This window comes from Ictidomys tridecemlineatus, chromosome 5 (assembly GCF_052094955.1).
Source record: "Ictidomys tridecemlineatus isolate mIctTri1 chromosome 5, mIctTri1.hap1, whole genome shotgun sequence".
Taxonomy (NCBI): domain Eukaryota; kingdom Metazoa; phylum Chordata; class Mammalia; order Rodentia; family Sciuridae; genus Ictidomys; species Ictidomys tridecemlineatus.
Genome location: NC_135481.1, coordinates 167,082,258 through 167,109,786, shown reverse-complemented (window position 1 = coordinate 167,109,786; position 27,529 = coordinate 167,082,258). Strand labels below are relative to the sequence as shown.

At 40.8% G+C, this 27,529-nt stretch overlaps 1 protein-coding gene across 12 annotated transcripts in view; it reads left to right on the top strand.

Annotated features, from left to right (window-relative positions):
* Positions 1-27,529, top strand: part of Plcb4 (phospholipase C beta 4) — a 381,561-nt gene that overhangs the window by 229,458 nt on the left and 124,574 nt on the right. For 11 of the 12 annotated variants that reach the window (XM_078051427.1, XM_078051425.1, XM_078051426.1 and 8 more), the window contains 3 exons: positions 20,975-21,055; positions 22,004-22,063; positions 23,357-23,500. In XM_078051427.1, the coding sequence (XP_077907553.1) occupies positions 20,975-21,055; positions 22,004-22,063; positions 23,357-23,500 (285 nt within the window). Of the gene's footprint in view, positions 1-20,974; positions 21,056-22,003; positions 22,064-23,356; positions 23,501-27,529 lie in introns of those variants that run through there. The other variant, XM_078051428.1, reaches the window with a different exon arrangement.

Below are 27,529 nucleotides of genomic sequence, written 5' to 3'. Positions count from 1 at the left end.
AGAGGCTGGAAAAATACAGAAAAAAGCAGAGGGTTTATATGTTCTGAGGGAGATAAGGTTAAGTACAGCCTTCTCAGTCTGAAACTCCAGGCATGTAGCATGTGGCCCTCACACTCTGCACTTCCACCCCTTCTCTCTTCTCCAAAACCATGTTGTGATGAGGAAGGTGGTAGAATGTGTGTCTTATAAGAGAGGAAGGGGCAGCAGGCTGAGGAGACTAACCCCGGGAACTTCAGAGAGGAGGTCTCTTTTGGACTGAGTCTTCACTGACAAGTTGATTAACCATTCAAAACACAGCTAAGATGAAGGGCCAGGCCAAAGGTTGTGCAAGGGTCTCCGTGGTAAGCAGACATTACTCTAGGGGAAGTGACCTGTCCAGCTGGGGCAGAGAGTAAGTGGTGGAGGGCAGAAGCTGAAGTTGCAGAGCAGGGCACGGCTTGTACTGTAGATGGCTTTACTTTCCAGCCCAGTGCTTTGGCATTGAATTCTGAAAGCTACAAGGGAACCTTTTGCTAGGTTTTCTGCAGGGAAAGGGTAAGGCTGCGATAATGAATGCAAACAGGGCATGATGGATACCTTGTGTCATTAGTCTGGGAGTGTAGAAGTAGGGTCGAAGGTGGGATTAAAGTGACACCAAAATTTTTCACTTTGTTTTAAATGTCCAGTTCTAGTCTGAACTAAGGTTTGAAAAGATGGCAAGACAGCCAGTAATGGAACTAATTATTCACCTGTCGACAAGGGACAGTAGCAGGTCAAATACATAGAGAAGTAAAGGAGTTTTTGAATATGGGAATGAATTAAAGAATCTCTCTCTCTCTCTCTCTCTCTCTCTCTCTCTCTCTCTCTCTCTCTCTCTCTCTCTCTCACTTTGGTCCTGGGAATTGAATCCTGGGCCAGATGCTCTACCACTGAGGTGTATTCTCAGCCCGAGGTTGGAATCTCTGGCCCAGGAAACTGAGTACTACAAGACAAAGATAATGCAAGATAAGGGGTACCTTCATGGAAGCACTTATGTTGTTTTTAAAACTTAAAATGGGAAAAAGCTAAAACCGAAAATGATAGGACCATTGTGTCTCCTGTAGCACCTGAGAAACGTTTGCCTATAATAGAATTCACAGCAGTAGGAGTTAAAAATAAGTTCAGCAGAAAGGGAATTGGTTGACACAGTAAACCATCTAAGAGGATGAGCAAATGGGTGCCTCTTTCGCCTCCATCCCCAAGTCCTGGGTGACTCTTGGTATCCTCATGGGATTGAAGAATGGGGTCCTCATGGTCTTCTTCACTCAACCTCACAAGTCTGAGGCCCTGGGTTTGAACCTCAGCACCACATTAAAAAGAAAGGAAGGAAGGAAGGAAGGAAGGGAGGGAGGGAGGGAGGGAGGGAGGGAGGGAGGGAGGAAAATGTATATATATATATATATATATATATATATATACATATGAATGAAGAGGGGTTTATGTCAAACAGTTATTTTAGATTTTTATAGCAAGATTTTATGGTGAGTTACCCTGATTCTTATCGTGGGAATATGAGATCAACTCAAGACTGAGGTTTGGGCCCCAGTCAGTTTTCTAAATCTCAGCCTTCCCCATGTCTGCATATTAGTATCACCTGGGGAGCTTTTACAAATACTGATACTTGCTTTCTCCTGAGATATTATCTAATTACTCTGGTTTGGAGCTGATGCATTATTTTTTTAAAAAAAAAATCTGTATAGGCAATCTTAATATCAGTTAAGGTTGAGAACTGTTGGATTAAAGGATTATCTGTTAGAAAATGGTTTATGCTAATCTAAGAGTAAGTTATTGATCACTCCTAGTTGGGAAATGATATTGAGGATTTATCTGGTTGAATTGAAAGTCTGTTCATGACCCCCTACTGTGGCGCACTCAAGAGGCTGAGGCAAGAGGATCTTAAGTTCTGGCCCAGCCTGGGTAACTTAGTAAAACTCACATGTGTCAAAATAAAAAATACAAGGAACGGGGACGTAGTTCAGTGTTAGGACATTTGCTACATGTGGGAGGCCCTGGTTGGATCCCCAGCACTACCAAAAAAAAAAGTCTGTTTATGCAGAAAGGTTTGAACAAATAAATAAATAAAATTTTTTCACAGAATATTATAATTAGGGGTAACAATGCATTTTTAAATATTTATGTCTGTATATCACACACGATATTGCATATGAATTATTTTGTTAAAGTTATTATGCTACCACAAACTATAATTAGAGCTTAGCGATGTTAAATAATATTGAATTCAATGGACCCTTAAGTGACTCAGATCTGCACTTTGTTTTATCAAAGGCAGCATTATTTACATCCGTTTATAATTATAAGGTACTGAAAGAACAAAATGCAGCTTTGTAGGCAAAGTTTAGAGTAGGTTAGAAAATATAGAAGGATTTTGTTGTTGTTGTTGTTTAATGCATTGTCCATTGCAGCTAAGATGAGACATATTCACTTAACCAGTAGTGCCAGCTGCTGTTCAACAAGGCCAAGATAAACAAGATATCAGTGACCAAGACCAAGTCTCAGTCCTTGAGGACTTTACAGTCCCATGGCAGGAGATGGGCAGTAAATCAATGAGCATAGCAGTGAGCCAACGAATTCCTAATGATGTTCAATGTAATGACACAGGGAGTGAGCAGAGAGGCAGACCCTGAAGAGTAGGGGAGGGGCAGTGGTGTGGGTTAGGTGGTCAGGGAAGCCTTTATTCTAGAGGCAACACTTAATGTGACTGTGAATGAGAAGGAGGAACCAAACTGGCCAAGAACTAAGGGAAAAGCATCCTAAGACATGGAACCAATAGGTACAACACACTGAGGCAAGTACAAATTGATACATTGTTAGAGCAGGACTGAGGTCGGAGTGGGCATCATGAGCAGGGCCATGATCAAAAGAGACGTGGGCAGAAGTTCCTATGCTCTAGAGCACAGTTCCTTTTCTCCCCAACCCCCACCTCCTTCCACACTTTGTAATGGGAATAGAACCCTGGCACACTTTACCACTGAGCTACATTCCCCAGTTCCTTTTTATTTTTTATTTTAAGACAGAGTCCCCTTAAATGGCCCAGGCTGCCTTGCAACTTGCAACCTCCTGCCTCAACCTCCAAAATTGCTGGGAATTTAGGTGTGCTCCATCATGCCCAGCTTCAAAGCAGAGTTCTCAACATGAGGTCCTCAAATTGGCCTCACCAGCACCACCTAGAATTGTATTAGAAATTGCAAAGTCTTAGACCCATACCACAGCCCTATAGAATCAGAAGCTCCAGGGATGGGCCAGCCACATAGGTTTTAACAAGCCCTTCAGTGTGCACTCAAGTACGAAAACAAAAGGTGTAGAACCAGGCCTAGGAGCTTGAATTTTATTCTGAATGCTATCCACAGAAGGCCAGTTTCAACTGGGATTGAATCGTCTGATATACATTTTGGAGACGGTTATACTGGTAGCTGTATGGAGGATGATTTGTAAGGGTGGAAGGTATTAGCTTTCTGTCACTGTAACAAAGTCTCTGAAATAATTAACTTAGGAGGAGAAACGTTTTGTTTTGGCTCACTGTTTTGGATATTGCAGTCCAAAATCAGGAGGACCCATCACTTTGGGGGCCTCTGATGGGGCTGTCAGAGGGCAATGATGTGGAGCATAGAGCAGAGCAAAGCCCTTCTCCTAGAGGGACCAAAAAGAGAGAGCAGGACAGTTCCAGAGTCCCACAGGCCCCTTTGAGGACATACTCCTAATGATGGAAGAGTCTACTACGAAGCCTCTCCTCCAGGAGTCACCACCATCTCCCACTAGTGCCACCCTGGGGACCAAACCGTTAACCCATGGGCCTTTCAGGGTCATTCAAGGTCCAAACCTTATCAGGGAGCAAACACCAGGACTGGAAGGAAGGCGAACTGGAGTCTTTGTCCTTCCACTTGCTGCCTGGGTCTCTGCAGGCAGTTTATTTGTGAGCTGGGATCTTGCTGTGTGGCCTAGGCCAGGCTCAAACCCATGAGTGTGATTGACCCTCCATCTTCAGTCTCCCAAGTAGTTGGAGCTGCAGGTGTACACTGCCACACCCAGCCCCAAAAATATATCTTTTTTTTTTTTTTTTAACAGAGCTGGGGGTTGAACCCAGGGCCTTGCCCATGCCAGACAAGCCCTCGACATCCCTGCTCCTACAAGCCATTTTCTTAACATTTCTGAACTAGAAAACAGGTGCTGTGAAGGTAGGTGGGTCAGGAGAGCATCTTTTTTTTTTTTTTTTAACCTAACAACTTTGGTTCTGTACCCACCTGCCTTCTGTGACCACATTTCTCGTCATCACAGCCGTGTGGCTTCTTCCTCATGTGATAAGAAAGCTGTGGCCAGGCACTGGGCACTATGTCAGTTGGCCTGAAGGAGCAAGAGCTGGCGTCAGCCAGGCTTTTATAAAAACACCGAGGCCCATTCCTTCCTCCAGACCAGCCCTTGAAATAACAGTGCTGATAATGTTATCTGGGTTCTCATCCAAGCATGAGACCTTTAAGGAAAGGTTTTGTGGTTTAGAAAGTTCCGGAAAGTAAGCAGACTTGAAGACAATAAGCCTTTGGTTTGAGTCATGACCCTGACATTTACCAGTATGACCTTGAGCCAGTCCCTTCACCTGTCTGAGCATCAGTCTCGCCTCATATGGGAACAATGTCCTATGCCAAAGGGTCCTTTGAGAAGAGTAAGTCACCTTGCACGTGGAGGCCCCTTCGCAGCGAAGAATCCATCATGGCTGACACCATGTCTGTTTTGTGTTCCAGGTGCTCTCCCTGAGTAAATAAAATATTCTACCTGTGAGTTGGTGAACACTCTTAGAAACTGTAAAGAGCTTTTGGTAGTCAGCTCTGAGCACTAATAATCAGCCTTCTAATAATCATGCTGATTCTTCTGGTGCTAAGTGGCTTTGGGCCTCTCCCCACGTTGATTCTCTGCCTTCATTCAGATGAGGTGTTAGTCATTTAACAGAAGGGCACCATCCTGGGTTTTTGCCACACAGGTCCCTGATACCCGTGTGCTCCTGTGTGGGTGAGGTTAGAAGAGCAGTTTAAAATCACAAAGTTTACAGACCACCCCCCCAATCCCTATTCTTCTTAGTGCATGAGCTAAAGGATGAAGAGCCACTTTTGGTGACAAGGAAGGGCAGCCTTGACTGGAGCAAGGAGAATGTGCAAGTTGACTGACAGGTGTGGCAACAAGCGATAAGTCACACAGATGGATGTCCTGTAATTCAAGGGGAGAAATTTTAACATATTGGAATGAGCAGAGATGATTCTCTACAGAGGGATAGCAGACCCCAGTCTTGACTGGCTGCTTGGTGGAGTTATAGGGAGGCACAGGGCAAGAGTGAGCCTGGGGATGTCCCACCAGGAGACATAATCTCAAATCAGAATGGAGCCATAAAGAAGGAAGTTAACGGAAGGAATGAGCATATGTTAAGAATGAAAAGAGACAAGGGTTTAAACAGACGCAGTTGTCAAAAGGGACATTGGTAGAATAGAACTGAGGGACCAAAGGGGAGAGAGGAAGGGAGGGAAAGGGGGAGAACTGAAGAATGAAGTTGACCAGATCATGCTGCATGCAGGTATGAATACATATCACAGTGCACTTCAATTTTTATATAACTCTAATGCAACAATTAAAAAAAAATACACAGCTAGGTGTGGTGGTGCATGCCTGTGATTCCAGTGGCTTGGGAGGCTGAGGTAGGAAGATTGTGAGTTCAAAGCCAGGCTCAAGAATGACGAGGCACTAAGCAACTCACTGAGACCCTGTCTCTAAATGAAGAACAAAATAGGGCTGTCGATGTGGTTCAGTGGTTGATGCTCTTGATGAGTTCAATCCCTAGTACCAAATAAGTAAGTAAATGAATAAACGACCAATAGATTACAGAAAGGGAATCAGGGGAGGGAGGAGGAGAGAGAAAGAGGAAGTACTTGAGATTAAAATGAAGCAAACTGTTATATGCATTTATGAATATATGTGAAAATGCACCCCACTCTTAATGTGTAACTGAAATGCACAAATTTAATAAAAGAAAAAAAAAGGCTCCATGATTGTCAATAATTGCATCAACTTCTGCTATTTAATAAGCCACTCCAAAGCTTATGACTTCAGACAGCAACATTTATGTGGTTCATGATCCTGAGTGTCAGCTTCTGGGCTGGGCTCACTTGGACACGCTTGAGGGTTTTCTGGGTCACCTGTCAACTGTCTCACCTCCACAGCACCCACCCAATTTTTCATCTTTCTCCAAGCCAGAAGGGCTCGTTCTTTATTGGGTGCAGCCCATTTCCAGCACATTCTGCAGGCCACAGCAAGTCACAAGGCAATCCAGACTCAAGCAGTGGGGAGGCACATTCTGCTGCTTGATTGGAAATGTGAAGTACCTTTGCAAGGTGTGTGGATGCAGGGAGGTGGCAGGATCATGGCCGTGTTTGCAAGTAGCCTCAGTTCTGCTATGTGCTCCTATGCAATAGGTCAAGTGAAAAAGCACAGAGCAGGTTCAACGCAGTTATTCTAGAAAGCACCACCTATTGCATATTTTAGGTTTTGCCTACCTGGCAGTCACAACTACCACCCTTTGTCATTAGAGCACAAAGGCAGCCTTGGAACATAAGCAATCTGTAAGTAAATGAATGGACTCTGTTCCAGTAAAATTGAAGATTTAGAAACAGGTGGCGGACTGGATTGGACCGGCAGGCAGTAGTTCCTTCCATCTGGCTCAGAGGACGAATGATGCTACACAGAAAGGAATGACAAATTAGTTCTGATGATGATGACCGAATAGTTTCAGTTTCAATTAATTATTTCTAGTGCCTCATTTTCTCCTATGACATTGTTCTTGTATTTCTGATTTAGTCATCCTCCATTGCTTTTCCTTTACTCAAAGGATTGTTACACGGGCATTTGCTGCATTAACAGAGTGTTTTTGTCTTTCTTTTCTTTGCTCTCGCTTTTCTCTCTCTTTCTGTGGTGTTGCCTTGGGTTTGCTTTCCTTCCTTTCTTCACCAAGGTGGAAGGTAATTCTATATCTCGGAAGAGCAGAAGCATCTGACCCATGAAATAGTGTCTGAGTCAGTCTCATGGAAAACTCTTAATACTGAGATCCGCACTTCAAGGGCACGAGAAGGACAGCTTGTTTGTGGGAAGACAGGAGACACATCCGTTAAGAAACTAATGAAAGAAATCCAGGGTGGCATTAGATGTACAAGGAGCTTGTGCAAACAAAACAAAACAGGAAGAAAGTGTGTAAACAATGAGTCAACATAATTAAAATAGAAGAACTAACTGAGCAGCTACTTATACCTGTCAAGTATAACTGCTGTGTAAAGAATTGAGTTAATACTCAGTAGTAAAATTAGAGTGATAGATTCCCCAGGGCTTCTTTTCAGCCTACAATGTAAATAAGAAAATGCTTGATATTTGTTGCTTCAAACCATACCTCTGGGTTGTGGGTGACCAGGGTTGTGTCAGCCAGCATGTCCTTCTAATTAGGATTGATGAGTGGGGGCTGCCTTGTGGATCTCTAGGCCAACCGTGGAGAGGCCCAGGGGTTACTCTGGCTTCATTCTCTTTGCATGGTTTTTGGTTTTTTTGTTTTTTTTTAATTCTGCTTTTGATGTATGTGGTCTAGCCACTGTTTATGGAAAGTACATTCAAGCATGAACATGTGAAGAGTCAGATGAAATATGCAGCATATTTCAAAGTGAGGAAATCTGGAAACCAATCTCGAGGCATAAAGTTGCATTTCTTTAAACCTATGCCACTGCACGTGAGTTTCTGTTGTTTCTAAAAATCATGAAGAATTACTTTTATTCATGTTAGTTTTTTCGGAGTTGTTTTTTAGAAAGGTTGCTGTATCAGTCAGGATCCTCTAGACAGAACCATCAGGATTCCTACAAGAAGAGATTTATTGTGAATGATTACCTCATATTACTGTGGATGCAGAGAAGTCCCAAGGTCTTCTGTCTGTCTGCTCAGGGACCAAAAAGTCAGGGCTATAGTCCCAGTCCACAGCTGTGTGTGCCAATCTGAGTCTTAGGGCCTGGAGAACCAGAGCCCAGTGTCTGAGAGCTAGAAAAGATGGCCATTGCCAAAAGTTATGTTTTACCAATTCTTAGGGCATCCCTTACTGCAGTAGAGTTGATACATAAATTAAGTATTACAAGTTTTTTTTTTTAAAGTCCTTACACTATAAATATCTATTACTATGATCACTCAGTAGGTGTCAGACTTATGTTTGACAAATGGTATACAATTTTTTTTTTTGTACTGGGGATTGAAACCAGGAGCACTTTTCCACCAAGCTCCACCCCCGTCCCTTTTATTTTATTATTTATTTTGAGACAGGGTTTGCTGAATTACTGAGGCTGGCCTCTTATTTGCAATCCTCCTGCCTTAGCCTCACAAATCACTGGAATTATAGTTGTGTACCATTGTGTCCCTCGGCTAGCATTAAGTTACCAAAGCCTTACAGTAACCGCATCGTTCAGTAGACTTTTTTAAACCATCATTTTACAGTCTACAATACTGGGACTAAAAATGGCTCAACAACTTGCTGGAGGTTCCATAAGCCTGTCACAGGCTGGGCAGAACAGTTCCGTACCAGCCAGGGGGACGCTAATTCTCTAAGTACAGTCTCAGACCAGTCACATCAGCAGCACCTGAGAACTTCTCAGAAATGCAAATTATCAGAACCTATATAATCAGTAACTCTGGGGCTACAGTCCAGCAATTTGTGTATAAGAGGATTCGCAGGGATTCTGACCATGCATCTCAAATTTAAGAACCATTAGGCAGAGGTCAAGGTAAGGATTATTTGACTTCTTAACTTAGAAGGGAAAAAAAAAATGAATTCCTTTGAAAGTTCTCTACAACTAGTCTCCCTCAAACAGGCAATGCTGATAAAGAGAGGAGAAACTCTTGGATAGAAGAGACTTCTTTTTCTAGAGTGGATGTATTTGATTCTGTTGGGCCTTTTGTATACCAGGCACAGTGCACCCCCAGGTGTCGTGAGAATTACATGAGATTATTTTCCAGAGTTTCAGAAGAGTAAATTGAAGTTTAGGCCACTGAAGGAATTGTCAGCTAACCAACACAGAGCAACTAGTGGAGTTGGTTTCCAGAACAGAGCACATCCATGCATCACAGAAGGCCTGCAGCAGAGGATGTTTCTGAAGCTATGTATGAATGTGAGAAATTCATAACTAAAAACAGTGTTTCTTGCCGGGTGTGGTGGAGTAAGCCTATAATCCCAGTGGCTCGGGAGGCTGAGGCAGGAGGATTGTTCAAAGCCAGCCTCAGCAAAAGTGAGACCCTATCTCTAAATAAAATACAGAAAAGGGCTGGGGATGTGGCACAGTGGACAAATGCCCCTGAGCTAAATTCCTGGTACCCCCAAAATAAAAAATAAAATAAAAACAGTGTTTCTGAAGTTCAATCTTGGAAGCTAGAACCAAGAATCTGTTTAACTCACCATTTGCTTTAACTGTTCTAGACCATAATGTTGACACTACTGAGTTTTTAACACAATCCTTTTAGGGAAATGAGAATGGAAAGAATTTACTTTTTTATAGAATTGTCCCTAAGTGCCCTTAAAGAGCACTAATACCTCTCCCTGATGCTCAATAAAAATCAGCCTATACAGTTAGAAAAGAATTAACCAGGACGTTTTTAGTCTCTAATTGTTTCGAGGGATAAAAAGGTAGGTAAAAATGTATTTTATGAAAAGAACATGGTATTTCCTTTCAGTTGCTAGAAATAGAGTTAAGACGTCCTCAACTGGAAAGCCCATGTTTTTTAATGCTTAACGTTAGTTTTAATAAAGTATTAAGAAAGACCTTTATTAAGTTTTAATAAAGTATTAAGAAAGGCATGGTGGCTCACACTTGTAATGCCAGCTACTCAGGAGGCTGAGGTGGGAGGATTGCTAAGGTGGGAGGATTTTTTTTAAATAAAGTATTAAGAAGGACCTGTCCAGGCATGATGTCTGTGTCAAAATAAAAATGAAAGGACTGGGGATGTAAATCAATGGTACAGTGTCCTCGAGTCAGGGTTCAATCCCAATATTGGAAAAAAAAAAATCACGCTTTTTAAAACTACTTTCTCTGAAAGCCATAAATAATTAGTACATGCTCTGAAATAGTGCTTTGTCAAATATTCATTGAAGTGAGTGGGCAGAGCTGTTATGGATCCTCAGGTATCTAGCCTGACAGCTATGTAGGTGCTTCCCTTGCCCTTCTGCTTGGGTATTCTCCTTCCTCGTGCCTCAAAGGGCAAGTGATCCTTCTAACTTTAGGAGGATGCAAAAAAACAGCCTCCTAGGTTTTGAATGTTGAGCCAAGCCAAGTTGCCAGGATGTTGTTTGCAAATAGAGAAAGAGCTCTTGCACTATGTGGTATTTAGGGTAAAATCTTTGCCAGCCCTCTTTCCAAAAGCTTAAAATACACAGATTTGGTGAAGAGCATGGGTTTTGAATTAAACAAAAGTAGGTTTAGTTGTGGCTTTGCTACTTAAGGACAGGACCTTTCTTGTTTGGAAAGTGGGAGTTTATAATACTTACCTTGCATTGCCGTTATAAGGAATAAATAAGATGGATGGTTTTTAGAATTTAAGTCAGTTTTTTTTTTTTGTCTTCTGGTTTAAACTTTTAATAGATTCTCACTTAATTGCAAGTAAATTATTATAACCTTTTGGTGACCTCAAGATCCACCACTTTGTTGTTCTATCCAAGTTCCCTAAACCTAGCAGATACAGTGTGACCTCAGGACCTTTGCACTTGCTGTTCTCTCTCTGGACCGTGAAGTCTCATGTGTGTGCTCTCTCCCTCATATATCTTCAGTCATTATGGTTCACTTACTCACTTCATTCAGATTCTGCTCAAATATTTCTTCCTCCAAGAGATCTTGATGGTTCTTCTCATCTGCACACACAGGCTCCTCACTCTTTGGGATATTTTTTTTTTTATCTTCTTCACATTTGTTACTACACAATATTTATTTATTTGTTGTTCATTGCAAAAATCTCCCTAGAATTATTAGTCCTGAGGGCAGAGAGTCCTGAGAGCAAAGACTTTGTTTTTATCTATTGCTGTATCTCCAAATGGAATTCATTCTTTTTATCACTCAGTGCATATTAAATAAGTACCTACTATGACCTGCTAATTCTTTAGCTGCATATCTGAGAGTCAACTTTGTTGCTACTTAAATGTTTCCTAGTTTTTCTGTTACTTTTAATTGTTTTCTTATTTATTCTTTGGTCCTGGGGATTGAACACAGGGATGCTTTACCATGGAGCTATGCCCCAGACTTTTATTTTTATTTTCGTGTTTTATGTTGAGATACGGTCTCTCTAAGTTACTTAGGGTGGAGCTACATTGCTGAGGCTGGCCCCCAAACTCCTGCCTCACCTTCCGGAGTTGCTGGGAATACAGTTAAGCGCCACTGCCCTCAGCCTGTTTCTTGTTTTTTAAAGACTTTTAAGGATCCCAAAATGGGTGCTGAGGATGTTGTTGTGAGATCTGGAAAAAAGATAAGCAAAAGAGAATCCCTGGTGACTTGGGAGCCAAGTTCGCTTCATCTCCCCTTCCAGGGGAACCTGGGGACCTTGGCAGACTCGGCTTCTGGCGGCAGCATCTCCAGGATCCCTTTGCCCTTCAGGGTTCATGCCGGCTCTGGACAACTGAGCGCACCACAGATGCTAGAGCTGGGCCCTTTTCCCCCAGATGAAGCTCCTGGGGTGGCCTTCTGCGCCCCCCAAGTGCCCGCCTCCCCCTGGGGCAGCTGGTGTGGACGCTGTACTGCAGGCTGAGATTCTGGGATCCTTCATCCCCAGTGCCAGTGGGCGGTGTAGCTTTGAGACTCTCATATCCCAGATGACAGGAGCAAAGGGGTGACTTAGCATGTAGCTGTCATGAAGGAAAGCCTTTTCCAAAGCTTCCCTGTTTAAATGGAAGTGCAGACATGCAAAGGGAAGTTCCCAGAAAACCACGTGAGATTCCTTTCAGGGACTCTATTCAGCCTCCTCACACCTTCTATACCCTGTTTTCCCTAAACCTGCCATTTTAGATGTAAGAGGTAAGTCTTCTATTTTACTGTGTGTGGTTTTTTTTTTTTTTTTAAATGAGTGTAATTCACTTCTCTGAAATAACTTGAGTTTTCATTAGAAATGCTTTACGGAAAAAAAAAATCAGCCTTTCATGTTTTGAGCTCATCTCTCATTCTTAGAGTTTCTTTGTGGGTGGTGGGAGACATATGTGTTTTTAATATCTATTGAAAATATTTATTGTAAATCCTGTTTTTTTGTCCCCTTAGCTCTGAGGAAGCTGGTCCTCTTTAATCTGTCTTCTTTTAGTTGCTAAGGAAACCATTTTGACTGAGGTGACAGTTTTCCTGACCAAGAAAGTTAGAGTGACTACCCACCCTCCTGGGAGACATATTTTGTTGACTTTCTTCTTCCTTCTGCAACCAGGAGTAGTTGTTGAATATTTTTAGGAATCCTTTCTTCCATGTTCTCCGGCCAGAATCAGAGACTGCATTTTAGTGTTCTGAGACAGCATGTGAGCATCCAGACTCTACCTGAGAATCCCACATCAGAGATGCCGTAGGGAGAGAGAAGGACAAAGACAGACAGACACAGAGAGTTTGGCATCTTGCTGGGCATTCCCATCTGTAATCCCAGCTGTTTGGGAGGCTGAGGCAAGAGGATTACAAGTTGCAAAGGCCAGCCTCATCGAGGCCCTAAACAACTTAGGGAGATCTTGTCTCAAAATCAAAAGTAAAAAGGGCTGGGGATGTGGCTTAGTAATAAAGTGTCCCTGGGTTCAATCCCCAGTACCAAAAAAAAAAAAAAAAAAAAAAAAAGAGTGGACAAATAATTTGGCATTTCAAACTGACTGCCTTATAAATTAAGTACCAAAGAGTAGATATCTTTTTCCTGTAGCAAAGGAGAAAAAAATGGAAATTCATAACTATGGCTGACCACAACATAAGTAGTTAGATGCAGTTTGGCCCATTTGAGGGGCTAACCCAAAGGCTTCCTTTTTTCCCCAAATTATAGTTGAACTGATGGAATTCTCAAACCAAAGATGATGTTGAAACTTTGTGTCCCTGTCTGTTCAGGCTGCTATAACAAAATGCCAGGCACTAGATAGCTGTGAACAACAAAGGTTCTTCTCACAGTTCTGGAAGCTGGAAAATCCACATTCAAGGGTTCTGGGGAGGGTCCCTTCTAATTACTAGATGGCACCTTCCCGTTTTCCCTCAGATGGTGAAAGGCACCCAGGAGGTCTCCCTGGGGGCTCTTTTTAAAGGGTACTTTTCCCATTCGCCTCCCAAAGGCTCCCGTCTCCTAATAACACCACCTTAGAGGTTAGGATTTCCGTAGTTTAGTTTGATTCAGGCCATAGCATCTTCTTAAGCAGCAGCAGGCCAACTTTCAGGTTCTTTTTAAAATAGAAAATGAAACTCGGGGAAGCTGGCCTGCCTTCCTCTGGTTGCTTTTTAATTACCTCCATCGACTCCTGCAAGCCAGGTCACTTATAAAGTTGAGGATGTTCTTCATTTCTGAGGTGAGGATAAAATGAAAGGAGAGGATTAAATCTTTCCACTTGACACTAGAATAAGTGTCCTGTGTATCTCACAGTCGTTGCTGAAGTGAGCACTTAAAAATGCCTGTGGGTGTTCATGGAGGGAGAGACTTGCATTTCTATTTCTATGAGGCTTAGAAGGAGAGTTAGATAGCCGTCTCTCACCTTTAAAACTTGCTGAATAGCTGACCTCACTGCCCTCTCCCCACCTGAGTGTGAATTGTCTCCCCAGGATGGTACCAGGCTGGGGCTGCTCACCAGGAATTCTCTCCCCTGGTCACTGTACCCCATCAGTGCTGCTCCCTAACAGTCTCCTCTCCATTATCAGCCTCAAAGTGGGTGTGACTTAAACGTGGACTTCAGTACAGATCTGTGCTTCCAGCTATCTGATATACCTCCACATCCTCATCTGTAAAATGAGAATAACAATAGTACCTCCCTCAGAAGAATGTTGGAAGGTAATGATTTAGCATCCTGAGAGTGCTTGGTGCATTACCTGGAACTTAGTAAGCACTGTGTGTGTTGCCTAGTAATAATAGCAGGCCCAGTGCTAGGTACCACAGGTCTTTGAGTCGCCAATCAGGAGACTAGAACTATGTCTCCCTGTTGGTTCTGGTGGAGCATCAGTTGCTGGTAGAAGGAGGATCGTCTGTATTAGAGTTAAACAACTTGACCTATGGGAGCATCTCTCCAAAGGATCAAAGGCCAAGGAGAAAAATGCCCAAACTAAACATTCTCTTATTTTTTTTTGAGAGAGAGAGAGAGAGAATTTTTTAATATTTATTTATTTTTTTTAGTTTTCGGCAGACACAGCATCTTTGTTTGTATGTGGTGCTGAGGATCGAACCCGGGCCGCACGCATGCCAGGCGAGCGCACTACCGCTTGAGCCACATCCCCAGCCCAAAAACATTCTCTTATGGTACCTGACAAATTTCTTTACAAAATATTGGCACATAACCAGGGTCTGTGACAGGACAGCCAGGGCCACTGTCCTCCTGCCCCTCGTTTGGAATGTGAGCTGAGAAGCCCAAGGTCAGTCATCTCATGAGATCCATGAACTAGCTTCACAAAAGGAAAGAACCTTCCAGATCCTTCCAAGGCAAGACCGTACTCAGGAGGGTAAAGACAATAAGGACCCCTGCCTGTTTATTCCAGGAGTCTATTGTGAGGGCAGAATGTCTCGCTGGAGTCTTTCCTTTAACTTGGAGAAACAAAAATTTCTGATTCTATCCAAAGAAGGAAGTATCTGAGCAGGATCATAAAGGATCTGGTGCAGATGAGCTTAGGGGATTCCTCTGGAATAAAAAGTGGGAAGAAATAGACCATGTGGCATCTCTAGGGTCCTGGACGTTTGAGGTCTGATAGGAAAGACCATCTCTTGGTTAATTCTAAATCACACTCCATCTCCATTCCCAGACGAAAGGCCATACCCAGAATCCTCCCCTGTTTATGAGATGTCCTTGGGGGATAGTGTGATTTAAATTGGAGGACAATCCCGTGGCCTCTTCCTAACTCAGACTTCTCTTGTTTCCCTCCAACCTTTCAGTCTCTTGTCTTTTCCCAGTCAGTTCTTGTTGTTGTTGTTTGTACCAGGGATTGAACCCAGGGGCTGAGCCATATCCCCAGCCCCTTTTATTTTGAACCTGGGTCTCTCCAAGTTGCATAGGATGTCACTAAATTGCTGAGGCTGGCCTCCAACTAGAGATCCTCCTGCCTCAGCCTCTGAGTCATTGGGATTACAAGCGTGGGCCACTGTGTCCAGCTCTCCTCCCAGGTCTTACCAAACCAGAAAACATGGAGGGTGAGCCCAGCTCCGTGTGCACACAGAGGTGCAGTCTTCCTAGGCAGTGTTCATTTCCTGATCATCTCACATCTGTTGGTGACAGGTGAAGGGGACAGAGTACAATGTCATGGGCTTCAGAGTTGGAGAAATTGGATCAAAATCCAGTTTGGCATGCACCAACTATGACTTTGAAGACTGACTCTCCTTCAAATGTTTTATCTACTTCCCTCTAAATTATTTGCATTGTCTAATAAGGCAACTACTCACCATATGTGACTATTAAAATAAAAATTAATTCAAGTTAAAAATGCTGCCCCTCTATTGTGCAGTCCATGTTACAAGTGCCTCAGAGGCCCATGTGGCTCAAGATAAGCATGCTCTCGGCAGCACCCATCTGGCACATAACCTTTATCACAGAAAATCTGTTGGGACAGTGGGATCTGGTGTAAATCCTTGAAGAATGCTCATGAGTTCTGGGTGAGATGGTATTTGTGGAATGCCTAGTGTGACAGCCCTAAATTCAATGGTAGGTTTTTCTGCGAATTGCGACCATTCATGGATTGGACATTTTCCTTGTCTCACGTATTTAGACCTTCTCAACTTTAATTCTTTGAGCATTCCTTAAGGTTAGTATCATTTATCCCAATATTCAGATTGGAAGACTGAAATTCATCAAGGTTAATCAGCATGATTCCTGAGCTCCTCCCACAGGTGCTGGTGAGATGTCAAGCATTCAGGAACCATTAGCTACAGGGCTGGGCCCCTGGCTCATTTAGGAGTCTCACCTCCTGAGAAGGTGCTCTTTCTCAGAAAGCACAAGATTCATGATGGAGTATAAAAAGCCTCCCTCCATTTCTTTCCTGTGTCCTAAACGACTTGTGTCATCCCCACACACAGAAGACTAGCCCCTGAACAAGCAAGGTTTAACTAGAGTGTAGGTAAAGCTTTGATTGCTAGTCCAAAATAGCTCTCCCTGGCTGGCAATAAGACTTGACTGTATCCTATTCACTGATGCAAACGCCATTTCTAAATATATAGACATTTGCAATTAACTTGGACAATGATGGTGAGAGAGAGGTCAAGAGAGAAAAGGTGAGAAATAATCAGAGGTCACAATTAAAATAAAATCAAGGACCTATTATCTGGATCTCCCACATGAATACTTTTCCCCCTCTTCCATCAGAGCATTCAGCCTGTTCCGTTCTCTGTCATTTCCTTATAAGAAGAAAGGGGACTTCACTTTATTTAACAGAATAAGTTTTAAAATGCAAAGACTAAATGGTTTTAATCTAAATCAATTTGAAGGGAAGGGAGAAGGGATGAGAATGGGAAAGACAGAATGAATCGGACATAACTTTCCTATGAATAAACAACCAGTGTAACCCCACATCATGTACAACCACAAGAATGGGAAGTTATACTCCATGTGTAATATGTCAAAATGCATTCTGCTGTCGTGGATACCTAAAAAGAACGAATAAAAAAATTTTAAAAAGTAAATCAATTTGAAAGTAATTTGAATCTTTGAGAGGAAGGCTGTAATGTTGAGTGATGTACAAACAGCGTGGACCAGGAAAATATCCTTAAAATAAACCCATAAAAAACTTAAATACGCACTCCTTCCTTGATGAGATAGGGAGGTGCCTGTTGGCCTGTAGGGGCACACCTCCCCAGATCCCTGGACCAGCCAGTTGTCTGACAATAGTAATTCCAGCCAAAATGATGCTTCTTGTGTTTCTCAAACAAAATACCACCACTTGCTCAGTATTTTCAAAAGGAGTTCCTGGCCCTTTCTAGTCCTCATCCTATGGCCCAAAGAAAGAGTTGAACTGGTAAAGTAATAAGCCCTTGAGCTCTAAGGGTGACTATGAGGAATTTTAACTGAACCATATGAGAACTGAAACTTTAGGGTCTCTGGTAGAAGTCCTATTATGGTTTATTTCCTTACCAGAAAGTTCTATTACTATTTGAAAAAAACAGAGTTGCAGAGGAGAAGGAGCTTAGCTTCCTTTGAAGAGATCTCCCAATCTGGAAGAGATGTTCCTGAGGATGAGATTTAGGATATTACTGCTTTAGTCAGTTCAGGAAATCACCTCCCATGTTCTCTGGTCAGGATATGTCCATGTGAAGTTTAAAACTGCTATTAGGGAAAAAGAATAGATATCTGCGCCTTTACTAACCTTAGGGTCAGGTCCATTCATTTGTGGAAAGAAACATACATAGGTTGGGTTCTGGTCCCATTCAAGTGGTTAACATACCTCCTTCAGATTTGCTCTCTGATTTTTCATGGTCAATTTGAACATGTTTGGGCTGGAAACCTTTCAGCTACAGTGGATGAGCTTATTGTGGGATTTCCTGCATCCCTGTCTTTAATGTCAGTCGGGGCTTTTTGGTGAGGTTTTCCTGGAGAATTTCTGTTCTGGCCATTGTTGTTCCTAACCACTGATAAGTTTTTATCTTATAAATTGGATAGACAACTAGTGAATATCCTTCATTCTTTTGTCAAATGATTTAGTAGGAAAGGAAAAAAAAAAAAAACGGATGTGTGTTGGGTGATAAAAAAGCAAGACCAAAGTCCTTATGTAAGAAGAAGACTGAACTCAGAGCAGAAATGGGGGAGTTGACTTCTGATATGAGAAACATACTTCATTAGGAGAGGAGAAGGGGACGTTTCCAAATGATGGCTTCTCCTTACTCAGTGAAGCACTGTAATTGGTGAAGAGTGATCAAGTTTCAAAAATAAGCAGTGCACTAGTCCTCTCAGAGTGAGGAAACTATTTTTGTCTTTTAATTTTGTCATACTGGGGATCAGACCAGGGTCTCCTGCATGCTGGGCAAGCGCTCTATCACTGAGTTGCATCCCCAGCCCCAAGAATGGTGAAATCTATTTAAAAAAAAATCTATAAGATTGAAAGTGACTGTTGATTATCTGAGTTTATAGTCTTGAATTTAACTAAAACCAGACAAATTCATTTTGTGATTTTCTTCATCAAGTTCAGTGGTACAGCATGGCTAGGGTGGACTTGGTTTCAGAGTTGAAAGCATCTATGAAGGAGTGATTTAATACAGGACCATGGAAATTAGCTGGACAAAGATGGAAGTAAAGGAGAAGGAATCAGGTGGATCCTGGGAGATTGACAGAGAGAATGAACAAGAGGTTGTAAGAGAAGTAGACATAGGAGAGAGAGAGCACCAGAGCTAGGGGATGAGAGATCAGAGCAGTGGTCCAAGAGTGGGATGCTTCGAATTGACATTTCCAGGTGATAATGGTGATGAGCTCTGAATAACTTAGAGGATGTTTGTGGCCATACCACCCTGAATGCATCCGATCTCGTCTGGATAACTTAGAGGAAGAGAAAGAAAAAATTCACTGTGCTTGTGGAAGAAATGGAAGTCCAGCTCCAAAATAAGTTGGGAAACCTTTCTTTATGGCATCTATGCCATGGATCATCTCAAATCCTCACCTGGAATTAGATGATAAGGAGCACATGAATAACAATGCCAGTGGATTCATTGTGGGTCTACTCTGTAAGGGCCATTTTAGAACATACTTTTGGACACTGCCCACCAAAATTCCTTGTTACTATGAGGGTATTGCTATGGAAGTACTCTAAAATGTACTAATGTTCATGTCTTGATTAGTAACAGATAAGACTCCCATGACCTTCTGGGTGGAGGCATTTTTCTATAGCATGCAAGATCCTTCCCATGACCTAGCTCTTAGTTATATGTGCCATGTCATCTCCTGCCACTTGCCTCACTACTCCATACTCCTCAGAAGTTCCTCTCCATCATCAGTTCAAGACTGTGTACCTTTACAAATGCTCTTCTCTGTCTGGCATGAAGACCCATCTAAAAGTAAAAACTTCTAGGTTAAATCCCTTGAAAAATGCCACTTTGTGCCAGGTGCAGTGGGGCGCACCTGTAATCCCAGAGGCTCAGGAGGCTGAGGCAGGAGGATTGTGAGTTCAAAGCCAGCCTCAGCAAAAGTGAGGCACTAAGCAACTCAGTGAGACCCTGTTTCTAAATAAAATACAAAGAAGGGCTGGGGATGTGGCTTAGTGGTTGAGTGCCCCTGAGTTCAATCCCCTGTACCCAAAAAGAAAAACAAAATGCCATTTGGAGAGGGAAAAAATTTGTCTCACATTGGCAATTTCATATTGTTAGTAATTTGCTACAACAGTTGCAGATTCAAACCATACATTATTGCTAACAGCTGCCACTTGATGAGAGGTAACTCTGTGCTGTGTACTTGACATTCCCTGTGTCTTAATCCCCACAACAAACCAAAAAGTTACATGTAAATGCTTCCATTTATTAGACAAGGCTTCTGAGACTTAGAAAGGCTTTTCTAGTATAGAAGCTAAGTTTAAAAAAAAAAAACAAAAAACTGGTGGAACTGAGTACTGACTCCAAAAGCAGAAGTCATGCAATGAATGCCCTTGTCTTTATCAAATTTACTGCTGTATCTCAATATCCAATACATACGTGAAAGGGAGGTAAACCACAGCTGGTAATTCTTCATCTGTCAGTCAACTATTCTATCAATTCCAAGATTAGCTCTGTTCAGAGCCCCCAGGTCTCTAAATTCTACCACCCCATGGTGGCCAAGTATCTCCACATTGCATTTGCCTTGGTGAATATTCCCATTTCCCTGGAATTGAGAAAAATAAATATTAATGGGTAAAACTAAGATTCTTTGATGCCCCTAAAATCTTAATCCTATAATTGTTGCATACCTGTTTTAAGTCATTGCCTTGATCCATATTTGCCAGACAGGTTCCTAATTGCTGATGTGGCATTGAGAGGGGAAAACAAGTTCTTTAGATCCTGAAAGGAACATAGGCTTGTGGAAGCAAGCGGGCCAAGTCATGGTGTAAACAGGGGGCAAAGGGCATCTTGGTTCATTTGCTAAACACTCTTTTTCTTTCATGGACATAAAATTTTCCTGGCATTACAGTGGTGCTCTCTTGCTCAAGCCTGGGAATCTGTTGGCAAGTACAGTGCAGTGCAGTTGCTCTGATGTCCTAGGTTTGGCTGATATTCTTTCTTGATTAAATTTTTATTCTGTCATATTTCACTGAGTTTCTGATGTCAGAGTCCACATCAGAGGTTCTCGAACTTGAGTGCACATCAGAATCACCTGGAGGACTTGTTTTAACACAGATCCATCACTGGACCTAATGTTTGACATCATGTGAGATACAGGCAACATTTTCTCTTGCACAGAGGGAGACCAGGGCCTGAATGTGATTGTCCTCCTTCTGACCCAAAACTCCTCTTCCAAGACCTTAGGAAAACTTCCTTCTGTAGGGACCTTCAGGACATGAGTGTCATTTATTTTCAAGCCTGCTCTAGAAAGGAAGATGCTCTATTAAATTGATCAGCCTTACAATATAAAACAAACAAACAAAAAAAGAATGCAAGGAATTTACAAAATGAAACATAATAAGATAAGAAATATTATTATGAGAATCAGGATGCAAGAGGGTGATTTCTCATTTTCCTTTGTTTAGAGGCTCACAGATATTTGCATTTTTATTAGATTCAAAATGGTGTGAGTCATGAAAATCAACACATTTCTCTCTAACAGGAATCATTCGTCTTTGAACCCAACTGCCTCTTCAAAGTGGATGAATTTGGCTTCTTTCTGACTTGGAAAAGTGAAGGCAAGGTATGGCACCAAAACAGCAAGTGTTTCTTTCTGCTTTCTGACTCAAGCCACTTCATTTCTCAACAGGTAGAACAAGTGCCTCTTGAGGGCATAGACCCCGACACCTGATCATTCATTTCAGCTTTTTAAAAACATGCTTTCATGTGCCAGGTACTGGGGATACAGTGGGGATCAAGGACATTATCCTAATCCTCACATGGTTTAAGAATAGTCAGGAATTTTAAAAATAAGAGTTACAAGTGAGTGAGTGCTGTGAAAGAGAAGCTTAGCTAGTTTTAGAATCTTACAACTAGCAATCCGATTTAATCTTGGGAGTTCAGAAAATTTCCCAGACCAAAAAAAAAAAAAAAAAAAGTAATAATAATGTTCAAGCTGAAATCTAAAGTGGCTTCTTGCAAACACTAAAAGGGTGCTCATCTCCTTGTACCCTGGGACTTAATTTGTTGCATGACACAATATACACACGAAAAGAACATTTAAGTCAAATGTAAGTAAAGGAGAATTGGAGTTACATAAAAGTTTTTATTCCCACTTAATATTTTGTGTTCCAATATATTTAATGATATTACAGAATTTACTAGCCACATTGCATGTATAAAAGGAATGGCATTTTATAAATATGTCATAAATAATTTTCTTATGTTGTATTTGTATTCATAGTTGCGATATAAAGTTTAGGGGCTTGGGATGTAGGTCAGTGGTATAGTTCAGTCCCTTGCAAAAAAGGAAGGAAGGAAGGAAGAGGAAGGAAGGAAGGAAGGAAGGAAGGAAGGAAGGAAGGAAGGAAGGAAGGCTAATGATTACTTCTGATCATTAGCAACAATCATCATTGTTTTCACCTTATTCTGATCAGCAGTGACTTTGTTGTCAAAAATGTTTGCTGAGTAGCTTGTACCATTGGTCAGGCAAAATTGAAGCTCACTGCTGGCTTGTATTCTCTCTCTTCAGGAAGGACAAGTGCTGGAATGTTCCCTCATCAACAGTATTCGGCTGGGAGCCATACCAAAGGTACCCGTGACTGGTGTTTGTCATTCTACTAATAGATTTACATAGCTTATCAATGTTCTCCAGGTCCTATTTAACTTGTTACTGCCCCAAAGTCACCAGCTGGGAGTGAAGAATGGACAGAGTTTAGAAATCTTCCTATCTATAACTGATGGGTGATTTGGATTTCATTGTCTTTAATTATATAGATTGATGTGGTTAACCCTTGGAAATTAAGACTTTTACGTGATACAGCAGCAAAGAAACAGTTCTCTTAACTCAGAAATTAGCTGTTATAAACTCCTCTCCCTTTTTTAGAAAGCAGTGATTCACTTTTCTTCTGAGGTTGATGTGCAAGTTTAAATGGCTCTGGTAGTCCTGTGTTTGTGCACCTGTGCACACAGACATTGGCTCATCTAGAAGTCTGTCTCTGAGACTTTGAGAGGGAAATAAATAAATAAATAAATAAATAAATAAATAAAACAAAAAGCACATAAATCACTATTCCTCACAGTGATTGATTTTTTTGAATAAGAAGCTATTTGTATAGTGGTGCTTTCGATTTAAAAGATGTTTCTTAGAACAATCTAGCACAGTATTTATTCCACATTCCATAATAGCTCTGCAGGTTGTAAGCCATTCAAAACAAAGTTACATTCTTTACTTTGTTTTTTATTTTTTTAAAATCTGTCTTCTTTTATGTTAGTTAAATTTTCTGTGTGACCATATGTTGGCATTTCCTCCTGAGTTCTTTCAGAGAACAAAGGCCCTGTTTTATTTAAGAATGAGGGTAAACGTTCACAGCTTTCATGCCAATTGAGGATGCCATGGCTTGTAGAAATGAAAATATTCACTCTGGATCCAGGCTACTTGAAAGACTTAGTCTCATTTGGGGGAATAACCTGTGTTAGCTGGCTGTGGCAATGGCGTATCGGTTCATGGGTCATGTATGTGACTGTTCTCTAGTGAGAGCCCCCTTGTCAACTTGTGAACAAAAGTGGACCCCAGTCACAACCTTCTCTATCTCAGAGAAAAAGAAAAGAGCTAAACAAAACCCCTCACATCTACTTTTCTAAACCAAAAAGTTTATAACATCTCTCTTATTAAAGGATTTCAAATAATACGTAGTGTTAGAAATTTTACCTCTCCAGGTTCAGAATAAACCTAGGTAACCAGGTATGTTAGTTAAATGGGAAAAAGCAACCACAACATTTGCCCTTCTGTATATTTTTACCTCTAATATATTTTATTTTTGGCAACTTTTCTACAATATTTCCAACAGATTTTTTTTTTTCTCATTTGTATACCTCTTTGCAGGATCCCAAAATCCTGGCTGCTCTCGAAGCTGTTGGAAAATCAGAAAATGATCTGGAAGGGCGGATAGTTTGCGTCTGCAGTGGCACAGATCTTGTGAACATTAGTTTCACATATATGGTGGCTGAAAACCCAGAAGTAACGAAGGTAGACTCAAATAGCTCCCCAATATGTGTATATGTTATGTGGATGACCTTTTATGTATAGTATAATTATAATATGTGTTTTTAAATTGTTATCACTTAAATTTCTAAAAATTTTCATTGATTTGCTGGCATGTTCACCACGTAGAAAACCAGCAAACACAATACCCTCTTAACATGCCACTTACATAGGCCAGTAACCCAAATACCTACCATAATGTGTTGTAGGAAAAACTAGCCCAGGACTTTTCAAACTTGAATGTGCACAATATGAGATCTGGGAACTGATTAAAATGCAAATTTTGATTTAATAGGTCTGAGGAAAAGACAAGAATCTCTTTTTCTGACAAGCTCCAGGTGATATGGATGCTGCTGGTATGAGGCCAGTTTGAAAACAATGGGTCTAGTCTGTACTGTCCAGTAGAAATACAATGTGAGTTACATGTATAATGTGAAGTTTTCCTATAGCCACATTTAAAAAATAAAAAGAGGGCTAGGAATGTAGCTCAGTGGTAGAGCATGTGCTTTGCATACACAAGTTCCTCAGTTCAATTCCCAGCAATAAAAAATTAAAAATTTAAAAGATAACAAGTAAAGACTTGGGGTGTGGCTTCATAATAGAGTGCTTGCCTAGCAAGTGAGAAGCCCTTGGTTCAATTTTCAGCACTGCAGGAGGGGAAAGCGGAGCGAGACAGACACAGGTGAAATTAATTTCAATAAAGTATTTTATTTAACCTAGCATACCCAAAATAGTGTCATTTTAACATGCTGTCAATATAAAATTTATTAGTGACATATTTTACATTGTTTTCTTCATACCAAGTCTTTGAAATCTGTTGTGTATTTTCAATTCATACCTGTACATTTCAAGTGCTCAATAGCTATATATGGCAAGTGGCTGCTATATCGGATAGTGCAAAGCTAGATGGTTAAGAAATGCAAACTCCTGAAACCAGGTGTTGGGGGGCAAGAGACTGATGTGGTTGGATCTCTTGAGCCCAGGCATTTGGGACCCCCATTTGAGATGGGGACCTCAGAAAACAATATAAGAAAATAAACCCAAGCCTCCCTCCTCAGTATTGTTAAAGGATGGAGTTAAGATGCATATTTTAATACGTACATGGCATTCCATTGCTATAGTGAGTTATTCTCAAAGAGACTTTGGCCCAAGAAATAGAAAGTTTCAAATTTAAATCTCGAATCTGCAGATCACTTCTCTTTAGGAAGATTTTACGTCTGAATAGAGTGCCCATTGTCTCTCTGAGAAGAGTGAGTCTTAACTTTTCCCTTGCAGAGACCTGCATTTGGGAGAAAGGGAAACATTTTCTTTTCCCATTGATCTTACAAGCAGAAACTGAGTGTAGGGTTGAATGAGAAAAGCATCATCAGAAATACTGAATTTTAGAGATAGAAGGAAATGGTCAGGAAAGATCAGTTGAGGAAACAGGTTAATATTTTAACCATGGACTTAACTTGTGGCAGAATTAAGCTTTTCTGAGTCCTAGATCATAAGGTCTATTTTATTCAGTTGCAAAATATGGTTCTCTTACCAGCATCATTGACCTCACCTGGTCCCTCATTACACACCAGAGTTTCAGGCCTATCCAGATGCATTGATCCAGAATCTTTTCTTTTAATAAGACTTTCCAGATGATTCATGTGGGGTAGGGTTGGAGAAGCTTCTGGCCTTGTGTCTTTCACATAAGAGCTTTTGTTTCTGTCCTTCTAGTGGTTGTTTTGTTGGTTTTGGGCCATTGTTCCATGTCACCTTACTGTGAGAGAACAGATTTTACAGTGCCTACAGGTTTTTATGAATCTGCTCAGATCAACCCCCATTTGGAATGGGTTCTTTAGTCTTGTCCTAAACAGCATTACTGCTTCTCATAGTTCAAGCCTACCTATTTGCAAACAAAGATCTTTTTAGTTGCTCTTTGCTGTAGTAACATCGAATCCCAGAAAACCAAGCAGGCTACCCACCAAGAGAGACTTGCCAAATAGGTACAGGCGTGTGGCCATCTGAAATTCTGGAAAAAAAAAAACAAAAAAAACAGTGCTGTAAATTACTTGTGTTTCCTGGCTTTCATCAACTTTTATTGTCAATTTATGTTAAAAGAATCGGTATGACAGTCTGGACCCTAGAATCTTGAATTTGGGGCCAGATTGCCGGGGTGCAGATCTTTGTTTTTCCACTTCCCAGCTGTGTGGAACAGACCACACTTACCTCTCTGCCATGTTTTCTTCTGCAAAATTAAAATTATACAAAAATATCTGCTTTTAGGATTCTCGTGAGGCATATGTGAATTTACATAGAAAGTGCTCAATGTACAGCCTTTCTCATTGAAAGCTCCCAATATGTTAACTGTTCTGATCGAAGGATGTTGAAGGAGGATATGGAACTTACCACCTCGTTTTTCAGATGAGGAAAATGAAGTCAGATAAGTAAAGGAACTCTAAAACCACACAGCAGTCCAGACCAGAGTCAAGCCTGATGTAGGCCTTCTGATTCCCTACCTGATGCTCCTACCCACCTTGTACCTGAGCAATCACAGTTCTAGGAAGGTGGCCCAAATCAGTAAATCCCATGAAGTTTTTGCTTTCTGTAATTTGATAGCTGTCAGTCTTGGCCCATTGGTTCAGAATATGTTCTGAAACATATTCTCATTAGTAAGTTTTATACATGTCTGTATGTTTGAGGGGCAAGGTGGGAGATGAGATTTGTTTTTTTTTCTTTTTTTCCTAGTAGCATTTCAATTGAAATGTAAGAGCAGCTAGAGACATAAGGAAAATAAAATAATTCTGTAGATAATTTTCAATTCAAACTCAGCAGTGTTTAAGCCTGCTTTTATTAAAGAAAATAAGTATTTAAGCCTTCCAGAACTATCATTTGGAAATTTATATTTCACTAACGGCATAATATATAAATATAAATCCCATTTTCCAAACTGAACAATCCATAATTACTAGATCAGGTCTTTTTGTTTGATTAATACTTGAAAAGATATCAAGCAATAATTTTTCCCTAAATACATAGAATGTAATATTTTTCTAAATTTCACTGAATACTTTCATTAAGTATAGTACATGCATATGCCTCTTATATACTTTAACTCATCTCTAGATTACTTATAATAATACATAGGAAAAATAAATAATAATACAATGCAAATGTTATATAAATAGTTGTTATAGGTATTTTTTAGGGAATACTGATGAGGAAAATGTCAATACATGTTCAGGACAGACGCAATGCTTTCTCATGAATATTTTAGATCTGTGATTGTTTGATCCATGAATACACAGATACAGAACCCAGAGATACAGAGGGTCAACTGTATATTCATGTAAATAAAATGTAAATCCATGCAAATAAAATCATCATCTCCAAAGAGAGAAAAAATACATGTATATGAATAATGTTGTTCAATTTCTGATTTTGATGCCTAAAATAACTATGTTAATTCAGACCACAATGTTTCTCTCCTCCAGTATTGACATTTTCCTTATCACACTTTATCCATAATCCTCTATATGTGTTACTGTCCCTAACAGAACACACAGCCGTTAAAGTGAGATGAGTTACATGAAATACACAAAGCTATAAATACCTCCCGGCTAAATGATGGCAGAATTCATAAATTCCATCAAGTCAATGAGAAGTGTCAATATCTTCCAACGTACCTCACAAGGTGTTAGACTCGGTTAATGGTACAGTTCAATTAAGTACAGTTATAAAATAAGCATAGACTCATAGAATCATGGAAAAGGCGCTCTTGGTCCCTATGTTAGGAAGCTGTTTTTCTGGTTAATTTATCACAAAAGTCAGTTTGTGCAAGTAATCACTTTTTAAATTAATATATCTATACTTTAACGCTTTTTAAAAATTCTTTTTTAGTTGTAGTTGGACACAATACCTTTATTTTACTTATTTATTTTTATGTGGTGCTGAGGATCAAATCCAGCTCCTCGCACGTACTAGGTGAGTGCTCTACAGCTGAGCCACAACCCCAGCCCCATACCTTAATACTTTTAAACA